At 43.4% G+C, this 16,578-nt stretch overlaps 2 protein-coding genes and 1 non-coding gene across 4 annotated transcripts; all 3 read left to right on the top strand.

Moving 5' to 3' along the window:
• Positions 1-3,337: 3,337 nt before the first annotated feature.
• On the top strand, positions 3,338-9,090 carry tedc2 (tubulin epsilon and delta complex 2). 2 transcript variants are annotated; one of them, XM_008283765.1, is made up of 9 exons: positions 3,338-3,619; positions 5,642-5,700; positions 5,892-6,492; positions 6,577-6,630; positions 6,708-6,786; positions 6,932-7,076; positions 7,360-7,455; positions 8,291-8,484; positions 8,614-9,090. In XM_008283765.1, the coding sequence occupies exons 1-9, from the start codon at positions 3,516-3,518 to the stop codon at positions 8,761-8,763; spliced, it is 1,482 nt and encodes a 493-aa protein (XP_008281987.1). In that variant the 5' UTR covers positions 3,338-3,515; the 3' UTR covers positions 8,764-9,090. The 2 variants fall into 2 exon arrangements, with proteins under 2 accessions (XP_008281987.1, XP_008281986.1); XM_008283764.1 differs by having other exon boundaries at positions 6,708-6,819.
• trnat-agu (transfer RNA threonine (anticodon AGU)) lies at positions 3,817-3,890 on the top strand. Its single transcript has one exon. It is a non-coding gene; the product is annotated as a tRNA-Thr (tRNA).
• Positions 9,091-12,189: 3,099 nt separating the features above from the next.
• On the top strand, positions 12,190-13,164 carry LOC103358698 (transmembrane protein 100). The gene is made up of 2 exons (XM_008283763.1): positions 12,190-12,248; positions 12,356-13,164. Exon 2 carries the CDS (start codon positions 12,431-12,433, stop codon positions 12,818-12,820), a length of 390 nt encoding a protein of 129 aa, XP_008281985.1. The 5' UTR covers positions 12,190-12,248; positions 12,356-12,430; the 3' UTR covers positions 12,821-13,164.
• Positions 13,165-16,578: the final 3,414 nt, after the last annotated feature.

Here is a 16,578-nt window from a genome sequence, read left to right as displayed (position 1 = left end):
GTCCTTTTATTTTTGAAAGTCTTCGAGGCCAATACAGGTGAAAAACCTTAAACACAAGCACAAAGAAGTTCAAGCAAATGTAACCCAAGAAACCACAACCAATGAACATAGCCAAAATCAAATAATTTTTAATCTACTAGAAATTAACCCTGAAAGTATAAAAATTCCCATATTTAAAGCACCCAGAATTAGTTAAACACTTTTTAAAGCACTGTGCAATGATGATTTTATCACACAATTTTAGCAGCTTTTAACTTCCATAAATATACAATAATCACATTTAGCAAATTACCATAAGCTTTTAAAATACACCACATTTTTAACTGCACTTTTACCCACGTGATATTAAATATAGAACATTTTAATCACACGACTTTTTTTTTAAATACATTACGTTTTAGCCCGAATTCAGCACATGACTAGTCCACTGCACACAACAACTCTAATGCAAGATGCAACCTCACTGGCTCCTTCTTCCTTCTCCAAACCAAGCCTTGATCTTGCAGTTTCCTTCTCTTGGTCCAGACTCTCCAGCTATCGTCCTCGCACTGCTCATTCCTCGCTGTGCTTTCTGTGAATGCCACCAAACCTCTTGCTGATCACCAGATCACCTCCACCTGGTGCACTTAATAAGCTGGCTGCAGCTGGGAGCCACACCCAGACCTGATGCACTCAGGCAGAGAGGGAGCGGCCTGCAGCTCAGCTCCACAATAGATAATCTGATTAGTAACCAGATTATAAAGATAAACATGATTGAATCAGATACACAGACTTTTGACAGGACGAAAAAACAACATCAGACACATGAATCCAGCCAAAACATTTATATCAGTATACCAGCAGTCCCTTGTTCCTTTGTGTCTCACACCTCATTTGCAAAGTTTGACTTGTAAACTAATAAACAAATTTTTTCATGTTTATGAAATCTAAATAAAAATCCTCTTTTATTAGCTGTTTCCTGGTTACCAAATGTTAACAGGTCCTTTACACTGAAGAAAAAAGGCAGCTTCGTTCCAGCATGCTCAGGAGCCAGGCCTCTGCCGAGTTTACACACCTGTGCTGTTTCTGATGTGACATTTCAAAGCACCTGCTGCAAAAAAAAAAAAAAAAATCCATATTGGGCTCATGACAGACAGGCTGAAGGAAGTGTTGAGCTTAACCAGCTAGCTGCTATTCCTGGTTGTGTCTCTTGACTTGTATCTTCATGGGAACGCTGTCACACTGATGCAGATATTTAGTCCTTGCTTCATTTTTACTAACATGGAGGTAAACAGCTATAATGTTTGATGTCCAGACTGCGCATGAACATTGGAGCTAATGACATCCAGTTTTCCAGCACACCAGCGTGCACAATATCTGAGATCCCACACACATAAATGGAATGCAGCATCATTAATGGTATTAATTGCACCTGAGCTTGATATGCAAAGATGTCTGTTAAGAACAAACCTGTGTACATCAAGACCATTTGTTTATCTGCCTGATAATTAAACTGTAGACCCACAACATGCTGCTGCAGCTAAATACTGGAGGGAAAACTGCAAAAACCTCCAGACTGTTTGACAGCGTAATTCATGAGCTTATTAATGTCATTTTGTGTATAAGTCTGTCAGACGTGGGTTTCTTATTCAAGATTCAGTTTATTTTTTTCGATGCATCACAAGGTTGTATAAGAAAATTACAGATGCTGTCATGTGTTGTTGCTTTATTTAACAAATAAATAATCCAGTAATAAAGATCTAATTATTGTCATGGTGATGTGGATGAGGAATTCAGTAATATCACATTATACCTCATTTTTATGGCTGTAAGTCTTCTTCTTTCAGCTGCTTGGTGGAATAAGTAAAGGACAAATGGAAAATTATAATTCAAATGGATAATAGGCTTATTGCTAATCGTATACAGTCAACAATCAGTCTATAAGCCTTTTAGTGTTTTAATTAGCTTCTGTTTTAGGATTAAGTTGCTCTACAAGGCAGATAGAACAATATGTCTCTGAAAACACTCGCAGCTGTAAAAACTCAAATCTTCCCCTCTGACTATCTGAGCACTGAGCTCTGCTGGATCTTCTAAAACTGGTGACATTTTCCAGGAGAACCGATCCCTTATCTGGAACATCACCTGCTCTGCAGCACGTTGGCTGTTCAGCATCAGTTACCATGGAGACGCACCTGGTAAGAAGTAAATTGGACTGAAAACCAGAGTTAAACTTGATGTAATCCTGCTTCGTTGTGCAGAGCTCTGGTTATGTACTGAGCTGATTTTCCTCCTCATCTCAATATTTTATTGTACTACATAAAGTAGCAGATCAACAGCAAACTAGCTAAGAGTCCCTCACACCCTGTTTCTGTTTGCTCTCCTTTGCAAAAGTGTAATTAGTGTCACTCACTGGGGTAACGGAATATAAAAGTGGAAGTGCCAGCGGGCTACTTGGGAAAATAATTACAAAACATAATGATTCTTGTTATGAAAATAATGAGCAGTGGTCTGATTAACATTTGTAATTCACATACTATGACACATTTATGAGTCAAGTGTGTGAATCAGATGGTAGAAGGTGCAGACAGAGTTTAGAACAAATCAGCTCAGCCTACAATTTCCACTAAAACATAGGGCACTTAGATCTAGGCAATAATACAATTTGCATTCATAATAGTGCTTCTCAATAGTTTGTGCAATATCAGCGTCTGTATCACGTGTAGCATTTCATTTAATGTACAATATTTCATATTTTTATTTCTCAGGTGCAATATTTTATTGTCATGTACAACATTGTCAGTGTAACGGACATCATTTTTCTGTTCATCTCATTTTCAGGTGCATTAGGTCTTTATCATGTGTGATATTCCCTCTGTTATGTTCTAGCCTTATTTTAATTTACCAATTTTAGTAAGCAGTGCATTGTCATTATATCTTATTACTTTTATTTACTGCCTTTCTTATGTTATGTCAAAATCTGGCATAGGAGTTTCATCGGGATGATTAAAGTTTTACTTTATCTTAAATGTACAAATCGTGGCGCAACTTTATTTTAACCATGGATGTGTAATAATCAAGGCCTTTATTATACACATCTATGGTTTTAACCATGTTGTGACAAGATGCGTCCCTGGCAACCACGACACTTCTCGCGAGAATTTGGATCCCCGTTGTAAAGCTGCAAATTGTTTGCTTGTGCTTAGTTTATTATACATTCACTATGTGTTTACTCACACAAATAAGACAAGCGTCATGGCGTTAATTACCTTTTTGAAAATTAGCATGATATGAAACATGTTTTTTGGTTGTTTTTTTTTTCAGTAAGGAAAGTGGAACGTGACTTCCGCATCCGTTGAGTTTGAGTTGGCGGGTCATCAAGCAAAACTTAAACCGCTGGTTTTGCGTAAAAACGTCTCCGTAAAAAAAATGTCAGTTTTATATCATGCTGTCTTCTCGGTCGAGTTTTAACGTTGTTCCAGCATTGAAAACGGTACTTTGACGGTCTGTTCGGCGACACGGGAGAGAAGCATCCAGACATGTCGCTGCTGTCCTCGGTTGAGCAGGTCGTGAAGCTGTACAAGGCCGAACAAACAAAGATTAATGACAGCGTTGAAGTCTACAGAGAACTACTGCGGAGCCTGTAAGTGTCTGAGCTTTGTCCCAGCTGTTGTATCACGCTGCAGGGGTTTAATGTTCTGTTCGTTCCACATATTATTCCGATAAACTAGGGTTAGCTCCCGTTAAAACATTTACTGAAGACACAAAAAGATGAAGTGTAATGAAAACTAATATGCGTAGCAGTATAAAAACGATGTCTGGTGACCCTGACACCCATCCGGCGCTGTGGCTTAGTTGGTTAAAGCGCCTGTCTAGTAAACAGGAGATCCTGGGTTCGAATCCCAGCAGTGCCTTTTCCCGCACTGAACCCTAAACTTATAGAGAGAATACATTTTTAATATGAAATGCTTGATCACAAAAATGAAGAACGTGCCCAACATTGACAAGCTGCATACAGTGCTAAACAAATTTACTACACCACCACCCAGTGTCAGGTTTATGCCACAGTTGCTCTAAATTAACAGTGTTGGTAATTACCAAAATCCTTTCTTATCTCTTTTTTCGTTTCTGTAGTGGGTAATACACCAATATGTCGAAGCTCTTGACTATTTCTTTCAGTTTTCTTATAAAACAGTAAATTCGAAAATTCATGGATAACAATAATAGTTATATTTTAGCATTGAAAATATAATTTTGGTTAAAGAGCTTCTCCAAGCACGTACTAAATGGAGAACAAAGCCTGTCTCGTGAAACATTCCACACATAATCTGACTAAAAGTGTGAATCAGTGTTGACAATCATGTTAAAACAGAATAAAATCAGTATGTTACAAGTATTGTAATGCGACTAATTGTCACGTTTGGTAGTGTTTTTGAACAGATCGCTAATGTGAGTTGAAGAACGACTACTAGTTACTCTAGTTAGGATGAAATGACTTCTGAAGATTCTACCAATGTAAATATTTCTTGATTAAGATGTTATTTTTTGATTAAGATGTCAAATTATAGTTGTTTACTGGCTTTCCCGAACAGAAAAATGAGTTGTAGAGGTTGAATGTGATGCTTGGTTAAGTTCTGACTTCTAAGAGAAACCCAGTGGCTCAGATTTGGGTATAAAAAGATGAATTCAGTTTGAAATTCCTCATTCCTGTTCAAAATGGTAAAACATGGAGAGCTGAATGTGAATTAAAACACATCATGATGCTGGATGGTCGATATATATATATATATATATATGAACAGTGCTTAACAAATTAGACAGTTGGTCAAATACATTTGTTAAGCACTTCTTTTAGTAAGGGGAGGTTTTTCATTTTCATACCCCACTTTGTAGGCTGGATGAAAAAAGAATTCATATTGGAAGAGATGCTTTCAGGTTAATGCGGACATGTCAGCATTTTGTATGTCAGCAGCCTGTTTTCATCTTTTTCTTGTCATCGGTAGCATCGTGTCATTTGAATTGAGCTGCGTTTTATTTATTTTGTCCTGTGTAGCTAAACCTGACCAGGCTAAAGGTTGAGAATCTGTCACCAGTGGAACAGTTCAAAAATGCTGACCCCTTTTCTAACCACAACAAAATAATTTAGATTTTTATTTTTGTATTTTTCTATAAATCATAAAAAAGACCATTGATTTTCATATTTTTGTTGAGTGTTTCCGTTGTAATTTGAGTAGGGCTACAACTATTATATTGAATTTACTATGATGTTAGACTAAGAAAAGCAGCTAATTCTTACATTTAACAAAAAAAAAAAAAAGGCTTTCTGCATGTTAAATCATTTTAAACAATTAATGAATTTTTAGAATACTTAGTAGTTAGAATACTAAGTTTCAGCTCAATGTCTGTGTCACCTTTAACACCCTCAATAACTGGGATTTTTCTGATATGTCCTGTGACTGTGATTTGATTTGTGATGAATTTTTTCAAGCTTCAGTTCAATATTAATCGTGTAATAGGTTTGAACACTGACAGCTTGAACTCTGGGTCAGATTTGCTGCACAGTGTAGATCCTAAATGACATTCTTTGTGTTGTTGTCTTAGTTTGCTTGATTTTGCTCCATATGGTTAATTTGACTGTTTAGTTACATGAAGTCTTTTCCAACAGAACCCCACAACCCAAGATGAGCTCTGAGGAGTCCGAATTAACAGAAGATGCTGCAACAGGTAATTTAAAAAAAAAAAAAAAAGCCCTTTTGATCCATCTGGGAAAATTCAGCTTGATGACCTAAAAATAAAACTGCAATGTCCCCTTGTTACTTATTACATTTTCAGCTGTTGCTAAACATTGAATAGATATGAGAAAAAAAAGAATAAAGTCACTGAACTATCCACATTTTGTTTGCTGCTCTCTTCAGACACTGATGCCTCACCAGGGGAGAAGGAAGATATAGAACTGCTTGAGCGAGCTTTGCAGAAAGCCCTTCGGGTTCGTACTGGCTCAGAACCTTCTAAAAAAGATTCTGGTGGAAACAAACTATCTGGAGCTCGAAAGGAGCACAGCATTTCATCTGTCACACCAGTGAATGCAACACATTCATGTGCAGCAGCTAAAGGAAGCCAACCAACAAGCATGAAATCAGCCTTTAAATCTGCCAATCTTGACAGAAAACGGCACAAAAAGCTTGGATTATGCTCCGCGCTGAACTCAAGACCTTCAGCTAGCTCCAACCCTGGACAGTCCAAAAGCACACATAATAAAAACCTCATCCAAAGCCACCCTTCCTCATCAGCTGAGGCTGCGCATCAGCAGGCTTTCAGGAAACTGCAGCAGGCTGCCTCAGCGTCTGGCTCTCCTCCTCACATGTCAGCATCGCTCTCCAAAAGCAAGACTGTTGGAAGCAGCTTGCTGAGCGGTGCTGACCTGAGCAGAGCTGCTTCTGTCTCCACACCTTCTTCAAGTAACACAGAGCCTTGTCCACACAGGTCAGGGGCTGGCGGTGTGCTTCAGCAGAACGGGTACACTACACAGCTGCACAGTGAAAACAACCAGCCTTTGTCATTCACAGTTCAAAGGGTGAATAATGTTTTTATTCATGGCAGGAGCCCCTGTGAACAAGCAGTAAAATGGAAATCTTTAAGGAGCAAGCAAAACAGGTGACTAAAATCAACCTGGTAATATTATGGAAATAAATCCTGTTGTCACTAAGTTTCCTCCTCTGCATCATGTTTAGGTTGTGGGACAAAGTCACAGCCCTGCAGAGGAAGCCTGTTCCAGGGAGGAGTCACTTCATGGAGAGAATGAGAGCTCTGGTATCCTTCCTTTTTCTAGTGTCGCCAGTTAAAGTGAGGCATCAGACAAGTTTTCCATGTTGTGTAATGTTGAGCCTGGAATCATACTCTATTAAACAGTCTACTCAGTGTGTCCTTTCTGACCCTGAACTTCTGCCCCGTCTAGTTTCCCACCGAGTGGCCGAGTGGTCGACCCAATCAGACCAGAGCTCTGCTGGACAGACTGACTCACCGAGGCCACGAACTCACACTGCTGAGCCAAGAAAAGGAGGCTCAGTCCAGACGAACCAAAGAAACAGCCACAGAGTCGGGTAGGAAGCCTGAACAGAAATTAGCAAGACTGTGAGGAAGCAGGAGAAACTAATTAGACACAAGTATGTGGGTGAGAAATAATAAACTGAACAGAGAGTGATACTGTGAGAGTGATTTAGACAGATAAATACATCAGTGTCAAGCTTTTTCTCTGCCGATAGAGTGAATGAAAACACAATGCAAATTATGTATTAACACAGTGCAATATAACACTCTACTACTCCACTTCTTACTGCAATAATGTTCCCATTAAAATTCTAGTTTATTGTGTATGTTGTACAGGTGGTTGGGAAAAAGAGTATGATTCCTGTATGGTGCTGGAAAGGTTGCAGCAGACAACAGCGGAGCTCCAAACCTCTGCAGATCAAGTGAAACGAGGTAAGAATCACTGCACCACAACAAAACGGAAGCATTTGTTCCCTCCAACATGCATTTCAATTCATTTTGGTTCAAAGAAAACACATAATAAAAAATCTTCATTACACAGCAGAGTTTCCTGATGAAGAGCACTTTGGAGAAGAAATCCTGATTTAGTTTTTGTCTCTGCTTATCCATGTGTGTTTCAATTGTCCTGTATCACTCAGTTAGTACCTACAGTATGTAACATGGTACACTTTCCATGACCTCCAGCGGTAGTTATAATGAAGCTGAATGCTCTGAGATTTTCCGTTCACACCACTCAGAGGACCCTGTCACCTTCAGGGAGACAGATTTGTTCATGTTGACCAGTTATAGCTCCAGTGCAGCACCAGTATGCTGCTAAAGCCAGTGTGAGAGAGAAGTTTCCAGTAATTACTGAGCCCACAGACCTCCGTCTGGTGTTGTGAACATATGCGTCCAATCTAGCATCTCACATATTCAAGCTCCAGTGTTCTATTTCAGAGCCTTTTTATTATCCAGAGAATCATTTAGCATTTATTGCATTTTAACAGCATTTGAAAAATGATTGTGATGAATGTAGTGCGCTAACGAGCTAATGCTGCCTCTCCGTCTTGGCGCATGGAAAATGAAAACAGAGCCGCCGTGAAACCTCAGTGCCAGATCAGTACTCTCCTTGGCTCGGCAGATCCCTCCCTGTGACGGTGGGTTTTAAAGCCGTCTGTCCTGACGTGGCGAAGCAAGGACCCGGTTATTTAAAGCTGAGGCAACAGAGCAGAAAAACGTTTTAGGGTACGGTTGCTCACGCGCTAAAAATAACCGTATTTTCCGTCAGAGTGGAAAGCATGGGATCGATGGAGGCCAGAGGGAGGTTGTCTTTGCCCCACTGGGGCAAGTGGTGTGTGGGGAGATGGGATAACTGCCCCTCTGCCCCTGACTGTAACCTACACAACAGAGGCAGAGCTCCAAGAGCTGGAGAAGCTGCGAATGAGGGTGGCACTGCTTCAGCAAGAGATTCACCTGGAACAGGTAAGAGCTGTGTTCCTACAGCAGCTGCTACCAAACTGTGTTAATAACGACACTGTGTCTGCTGCGGAGTGGCAGCCAGAAACTCCTACTAAGAGTGATGTGCTGACAGTCTCTTCTACTGTGTGACAGGTTCTGTTGGACTCTCTGTCCCCTCAGCTTTCCTCTACAGCACCTGGGCCCAAATGCCTCAACCCCAGTGTTCTGAGAGACATGTACTCTCTTCTGGCTGAAGGAGGGCAGCGTTTCCCTGCAATAGTTCTGGACTCTGAGCCCGACTGACAACCCAACATCTTACTCTGAGCTGCCAGTTTGTAAGCTTAGCGACAGGTATGCATACATGAGGAACCTCTCAGTGTGCTGCAGTCCAATCATACCCCTCCGACATGCCCAATAAAACAAGAACATTACAAAATGATGTGACCCTGAAGGTCGAGCAGGTGCATCTGCAGGATGGATGGACAGACAGTTGTACCGAAGTGCCAAGGCTGAATATTAGTCTTTGAATCAAGAATGAAGGTGTTTATTAAGCGCTGCATTCTTTCAGTGCCTGATGCCATGTAGTGACTTAAATGATGGAAAAATACAAGACTGTGATTGTTTATCTTTCTTGAATGTTGTTTGTGTCTGAAATGCTGCAGTTTACTCGTCCATGGACAGGTAACCAGTTTATCACAGGGCTACACTTACAAACAGACAAGCACGCTCACATTCACACCTACGGACAATTTAGAATCACCAATTAACCTCAACATGCTTCTGGACTGTGGGAGGAAGCTGGAGACCACGCTCGGGGAGAACATGCAAACTCTACGCAGAAAGATCCCGGGTGTCCTCACCGGGACGTGAACCAGCGACCTTCTTGCTGTGAGGCAACAGTGCTAACCACCGAGCCATCTTGTATTTATAAGATTAAATACAACTAGAGTTCAGACTGTAGTTGTATTTAATCTCATAAATACTGTGAATGGCCTGTGTTTTATTTTATTTTCTCTATTACTTTAAATTGTATTTATTTTTTGCTCAGACATACTATTTATAAGAATTCCGAGTCATGTAACCTGGAGTCACTGATTGCCAGCAGGTGGCACTAAACTCTCAGATGATCCCAGAGCACCAGCAGGTGACTCATGCTCACTTGTTCAGGTTTTAGTGCTGCATCAATATCAGTCAATACATTTTAAGTTGGGTTTAATGTGTGGCCTAAAATTACACATAGGGCTAGTTTTCTATAATACTCGCACGTCATAAGCATTAATCAGCCAGCAGGTCTCTGGAAGGAGATGATGGGATGGAGAAACGGAGGCGGTTCATCCCATTTTGTTCCAGTCTTTCACTGAAAACAGCAGGAATATTGTGACTGCAAACAGCAGTCACTGCTTCAGCACTGAAGCAGCAAAGATGGGAAACTGCTCCTGCTCTTCCACAGTGTGTCTCCATTTTCTGTTTCTGACCCCCGTGGTGAGTTTGTATAATCTGGCCAGAACTGTTGTCTGTGATTCGGTAGTTAAGCTGTGATGTGCCATGCAGGAGGGCTTGGACAGGCCTAAAAGGCTCGTGCCCACAGATGACGCGCGGATGGCAGGTTCAGTGCCAGACTGGGCGACAGGTGGCGCTGGGTTCACGCAGCAGGACGTGGGTGTTTGAGCCCTGCTGCACCACCAGCAAAGACACATGCACACCCAGAGAGCCTCGGGGAGGATGTGCTCGGAGGTCTGGCTCTCTGCATGCTGCAAGCTGGAAATGGCATGTTTCCCTGAGGAGACGGAACAAAAATAAGATTATAAAGGAGAGGACTGCTTCCGCCTGTGGTGCCCAAAACAACACAAACATATTTCAAGCAACTGCTTGTGCCTTAGATGAAAAATACAGTCACACAAGTTCTCAGGGCCTCAGCTCCCTAACCCTAACCAGCCATGTCATCTGTGCAGGAGCCTAACAATGTGGTCAGAGTCAAGGGAGTACGGAGGAGGCAGGGAAGCATCCTTGAGCTCACGTCAACACATGGGTCCCAGTGGAAGTGGCGCCTACGCAACTTGGCCTTCCTGTGACCTGCATACATCAGCTGCTGCCGGGCTGTGACTGCCCCAGCAGCGTGGCCCGGCCCGGCCCAGGTTAGCCATGTCTCACGCCTCTGTCCTGAGCTTCTCACGCCTTTCTGTCCCGTAATGGAAGATCTGGGGCAGTTTTACTTTCCGTGGAAGAAGCCTTGTGGAACGCATTACATATTCTCACACACACACACACAGAGTTAAATCACCACAGATTCCTTCCTGCTCTGCACCTTTTTTCACTCCGCTCATTTCCAATTGTGTCCATCCAAATCCTGCATTGCTGGAGTCCAAGTCTGAATCCACAGAAACCGAACAGTGCTGCAAAGAATCCACTTCTCTCCTTCAGATGCCTGTTGCTTTAGAACATCTCTTTTCTCCTGCAGCTCCGCCCCTCACCAACACATTCCCCACTTCCCCTCTTTTATTCTCCTTTGACTCATCTGCACGTCTGTTGCCGACTGAGCTTTAGCATTGATCAGTCAGATTCCCCAGCTGATCAGCTGATCCAGTTCACTATTGAGTGGAATTTTCCTGTCAAGGCAAAGTAAACATTTTCTTAACGTTAGTTGTGCATTTACATGGAAACATTAGGCATTTCTTAATGTGGTGATATATTCCTTGAGGAAGAGTATTTGGGTGTAATTATGAGGAGAAAACCTGTTGCTGAGTTGAAGCCATGCCAAGCTCTTCTATAAAAGCTTTTTTTTTTTTAAACCCATAATTAAATCTCCTGGGTTACTGTGCTGTCGTCAGCCACATTTCTGCTGTTTTGATCCTCAAGATGCCATGACACTGGTTTATAAGACACAAGTTTTTCTTTAAAGACTGTACAGCCATTCAGCATCATGTTGCCACAATCAAGTTCACAGATAACTTTAGAAAATCCAGGAAAGACCAAAAGAACCACATGCTGCCGTAGAAAAGCCAGTAATGCGAGGCGTTCAGATTTGTACAAACACTCATCCTACCCTCACAGCTTTTCACATGTGGAGGAGTGAGATGCGCAAGCTGGAAGAAGAAAGCTGTCTGGATTGATTTTTATTTTTATGGAAGAGAGAGTGGAGCATGCTGGGGGATTAACTACGAGGTCCATTCAGAAAGAGCTGGCACCAGCAGAGCATGTGGGTGGGAAAGGAGAGGCGGCTTTTTCGCGAGTCTGTTTCTGCCACGTACAAACACGTTCATTGTGTTTTTACGCTTTCATTGTATATTTGATGTTTCCAGGTGTCTGCATACACATACAGGGAACAATGTGGAGGTTTGCTGTTTCATCCAACAACTGGTGGGAATGAAATCACCGTTGCTGTGTAACTGGCCCACAGAGGTGATACAGTGGATGAGGACTGCTTCCCTTCTGATCAGCTAATACACGGAGACGAAGGAGGATTTCCAGTCAGCAGCAGGCTTCTGTGGACTCACTGGGAGGATTTTATACTGCAGGAAACAAAAAGAGGCAGTGATGGGGACACGAAGAACAGAGGGAGCAGTTAAACCTTCTCCCCTCCCCCTTCCTGTGCTTCCCTCTTCTCCCTGCTTCAGCGTTTGATGTCACCCCAAAAAGGACCAATTGCAGCCCTCGGACTTCCCTGTTTTTCTTCCTAAGCTCCTCCCCTCCCTTGTTCTTTATATATCCTCCGTCACTACGTTCTGCAGAGTGTACAATGTGCTGCCAGAGAGCCAGCAGGCCGAGAGGGAGGCAGCGACGGGAAAAGTGTGAGTGGATTTCAGCGCTGACTTAGAGGCTTCATCTGGCGACCTCCAGCCATTTCTCCGGTCTCATACAGACCTCCCTCTCCTTTCTCCCTCCTCTGTTTCTCCAGGCCACAGCTGACCAGTAGGATTCCAGAAGACAACGCTGCCGGTCCAGTAAGGGTCCTCGACTCCACTCAGTCAGAATGGGATGTACAACGGGCCACCTGGCCTGCCAGCCGCAGCCCCAGACCGGCTCGGGGCTGGAGGCTCAGTCCCTGGAGGCCGGTGGGGCCAAAGTGCCCGAGGTGCTGTCCTCTCTGGAGCGTCTGTCCCAGGCCACCGGGGGCATGGAGAAGTCCTGGTACCGCTGCATCTTTCCCTTTGGAATCATCTCTTTGGTTATCGGAGTGGCAGGAACCGGGGTGACCTACACTTACAATGACCTGCCGCAGACTAAAGTGGTGTCGGTGGTGCTGCTGGTCATGGGTCTTCTACTGTTGCTGATGGCAACCGCTTGTTGGACTGTTCACAAGAAGAAGCGAAGGAAAAAGAAGGAGGGAGGCTCCTTTACTTCTGAGCAGTGTCCCCTGTGAAGCACTTAGAGGAACTGGAGAACAGAGACTTGCCAGGACTGACTGGGAGCTCAAGGTTTGGCTAAAAAAGCTGCCACTTCACCTGCCAGTGATAAATCCCCTCTATTCTTTACCACAGAGTCTGGCTCAGCTCATACTGGAGATAACTTGGGTCAGGAAATCACACTGAGCCAAAGAACAGACAGACAGGAAACTGAATATCTGTCTAGTCTGTAGGTCTGGACCAGGTTTTCTGGATTGACAAGGAGGAATCACTAATGTCTCACACGCTCTTTATCATCAGACAGCAGGTGTCCAGTGTCAAAACAACCTCCGAGCAGAGACTCATACATGCACTGCACACTGCATGCATATTTACAGGCACGGACGGTCCTGCCTGACATATGCACGAGCAGCTACAGTGGAGCTCAGACACCCAACACGCTATGCAGAGCTGCTGCTGGAGTCAGTGCTGGCGTCACTGGGCACGTCAGTCACAGCATTCCTCTCACCAGGACAGGTGACTCTCCAAGAGGCCAGAAGTGGGCCAAAGACGGCAACCCGATCCCCAGCCCAAAGAGCAGCGCTCCCGCGTCAGCCGCCAACGTCATTCGCTCGTCCTGTGACACTGCAGCAATGTGTTGGGGGCTTTTTTTACGCAATGGGAGAGTGGAACTTGAGTCCGGCAGGATCTTACTGGCATCTGTGTGGACGATGAGCTGAGAGGGCTGAGAGGACCGGCCGGGGAAGTGCAAGGTGTTTGTGTGCTCAAATCAGGCCTCAGGTGAACTGAGAGATCTTTGGAATTCACTTCTAAACAACAAAAGGTTTGCACATAGAGCCATGTCCACGCCAAGAAAGAAATCCTTCTAAAGAGCAGCATGCTCTGAGAGACCTTTTGTAGCTTCAGCTTCACAGAAGAGGGAGGTTTTCTGACCAACTGCCTTCATATCAGCGTGTGAGCGTTTGTGTCCGGTCCCTAGTGTGGAGCTGAGGTGCCCCACGCAGGCCAGGATTACTGAAGGACACTGGCCGAGGGGACATGCCACTGCAGGGACACTTTGACTGATCCGGTGGCCCCTCCCGCTGGAAAACAGCTCTGTCACATTCCCCCGTTTCCATCTGAACTCCTGAGAATTTTCCCCTTGGTCTTTCTCTGCCTCTTCACCCAACAGGACTCCTCATATACATCTCATCCCTGACTTTCTACATCCCCAGTTTCTGACTCCATCGCTCTCATTTCTCATTGTGATGTAGCCCAGCAGGGTTGTGTGCAGCCAGACACACACACATACACTTAAATGTGATCTCCACAGTCCACAAACATTCACGTAGTCTTTTTCTGTCTGTGCCAAAGAAACTGCATCATTTTCTGTTCCTTAGTGGAAAGAATATTGACGAAGAATCAGTGGTAAATCCCTGTCAGTGGTAAAATAGGGTACGAGGCTGTTCTCTAGTGAATACTGACTAATGTTCGGCCTCAGAGCCACTCGGGGTTTCCCCTCTAAAAAGTGAGTGAATGTAGCTGAATTCAGCTCCACATCTGTGAACAGGTGCTTTGGTTGGTGTCTGGTCTCAGGATGAGATGGACAGCATCATCGCATTCTGCTCTTAAACCATCTCTTTTATGTGACAGAATGTAACATGAGATGAAAAAGTCAAATCGCAGTCATATAATGTTCAGAATGTAAAGGAAGTGAAAGCGGTGCAGCTTGTTTCTCTCCATGTGAAGGACTTTGTACTCGTTTCCTGCTGTATTGATCACTGTTGCATTGATCCTGGCCACCAGTTTAGTGGTGCTTAGTGAGGAGGACGTGCCTGTACATCCAGTGGTAGCAGTTAACAAATGATGCCAAAGACCGATTGCAAGACTGCATTTGTGTGCCTGCTTCCATGCAGATGCAGTGGATCAGACGTTTTGCCACTCAGTGTGCATTTAGGTTTTGTTTTGCACGTTGACTGTGCCACTGTTCGTTTAAAATGAAAAGAGGATAAATATGTAGGTAAAGACAAAAGCACAACCTGGCAAATCATTCCTTTCACTCTGGGAGTGCAGAGCCGCCGCTGCAGTCTGACTGGCATCGGCCGTCCTGAACAGAACTGTGTTATTCTGCATCACTGGAAGCAGCAGTGAACATTTCAAGTGTTTTGGAGTGAAGTAGGTCTTCTGATCTACTCGCAGAACATGCACTAACAGATTGGTCTGCATAAACATGACAGGCAGCGCTGATAAAGTGATTCATGCCTTTTTCTTGCTCAGCGGTATCTTCTGAACAAAAAGACAAAAAGAGAGAAGCCCCCAGAGTTACATTACATTAGATTCTGTCAAAGACAACACAGCAGCCACCTAACTGTGTTTCTGCTGCCCTCAGATCTGTTTGGCCACATGGGGCAGGTGGGCTTCATGGGGCTTCCACATGTTTCATATGTAGAATTAAACTGTTCTGAACAAGGCTGATGCTCAATTATTCACAAGGTCATTAACTGCAGAGTGTCTAAGGATGCAGTCAGAAGAGCCGTGGAGGAGAACAACCTCCTTCCTTCTGTTGATGTTGTTTCTGTCAGACGTGGAAAAAAAGGAGGTTTAGTGGCCCAGAGAAAGACGGAGCGAGAGGGGTGATGGATGACTTTATTCTGGGGAAACAGAGCCTCAAAAAACAAGACAAGTGAGGTACAGACGCTTCTACTCTAATGCTGATTTGTGTCTCGATGCAATTTTCACGTGTACAGTACACAATGACGATGTAGTACATTTGGTTTCATAGCTGTTCTTGCTCATTTTAAGCTATATTGTGCCAGTATATTGACACTGACCAGAAATAGTTAGTTAGAGATGTGAAATGATTTCCCTGCTGCCTTCTAAATATTAAAGGGAAAGTCTACCTCTAACACATGACAGCCATGCTGTCTGCCTATGCTGTTTGTCACCACACTGAGTGACACAAAATATGTTGGTTTGTGTGCCCTCTAATATTTGGTGCTGTATATACAACAGTTTTTTCTTCTTTTTTTTTATTTGTACTGTATATTTCTACCTATATGTACATTTTAATTGTTTATGTATGTATTGTATTAAATAAATGTTAAGTGAACAGCTTTGTCTGTGATATTCTAACATAAAGGTTGATATGTTGAAGGAACCCCCCCTCAGCTTTTATTAAATACATCTTTTAAAGCTTGTTTGTGAAACTATGAAGACATAGCAGCGTTTAGCTCAGTTCTGACAGATCTGGAAGAATCTGGACGGGGCTAAAAATACAAATGGGGAGTGCACAGGGAGTAAACAATAGAAGAGCTCTGTTTTGACTCCAGTTTGAACAGTTTCACTTTAGATTATCATTGTCACTGCACTTTGCCTTTTTCTTAAAACACATCTTTGGCCGGCGACACCTGAACTTCCTCTGGAAATTTCGATGCTGTATATAGACTCAGTGCCATGTGCAGCGCTGCCAGCTTGGATGCCTGGTTCAGATACCCAGAGACATGTGGATGCTTTGGTTGTTAGGAAAACAGAGCGGCCACTAGGAACCAGAATAAATGACACCACCTACTGGCAAAATCAAAAACAAGCAAACTGGCCTCACCATGATGAGAAACTACATGACAGTAATACTGCTCTTTTCTGCAGGAACTTATCTTTTATGTGAAGCGTGAAAACATTTCATGGCACTGGTGACTGCTGGGAGGGAGAAGTGTTTAGGTCTAAGTGAAGGGTGGGAGGCCAGCAGGGTAACAAGCAGATGGGTGGAAGTGCACAGATTACAGGAAACCCGATCCGC

The sequence above is a fragment of the Stegastes partitus genome, unplaced genomic scaffold (assembly GCF_000690725.1).
Source record: "Stegastes partitus isolate 25-593 unplaced genomic scaffold, Stegastes_partitus-1.0.2 Scaffold327, whole genome shotgun sequence".
NCBI classification, from domain to species: domain Eukaryota; kingdom Metazoa; phylum Chordata; class Actinopteri; family Pomacentridae; genus Stegastes; species Stegastes partitus.
This window is presented reverse-complemented; position numbering and strand designations above follow the sequence as displayed.

Coding starts and splice junctions, on each gene's coding strand:
- LOC103358698 (XM_008283763.1), top strand. CDS start 12,431: ATGGGATGTACAACGGGCCACCTGGCCTGCCAGCCGCAGCCCCAGACC.
- tedc2 (XM_008283764.1), top strand. CDS start 3,516: ATGTCGCTGCTGTCCTCGGTTGAGCAGGTCGTGAAGCTGTACAAGGCC. Junction 7,456..8,290: donor TGCAGATCAAGTGAAACGAG/GTAAGAATCACT, acceptor ATTTTCCGTCAG/AGTGGAAAGCATGGGATCGA. Junction 8,485..8,613: donor AAGAGATTCACCTGGAACAG/GTAAGAGCTGTG, acceptor ACTGTGTGACAG/GTTCTGTTGGACTCTCTGTC.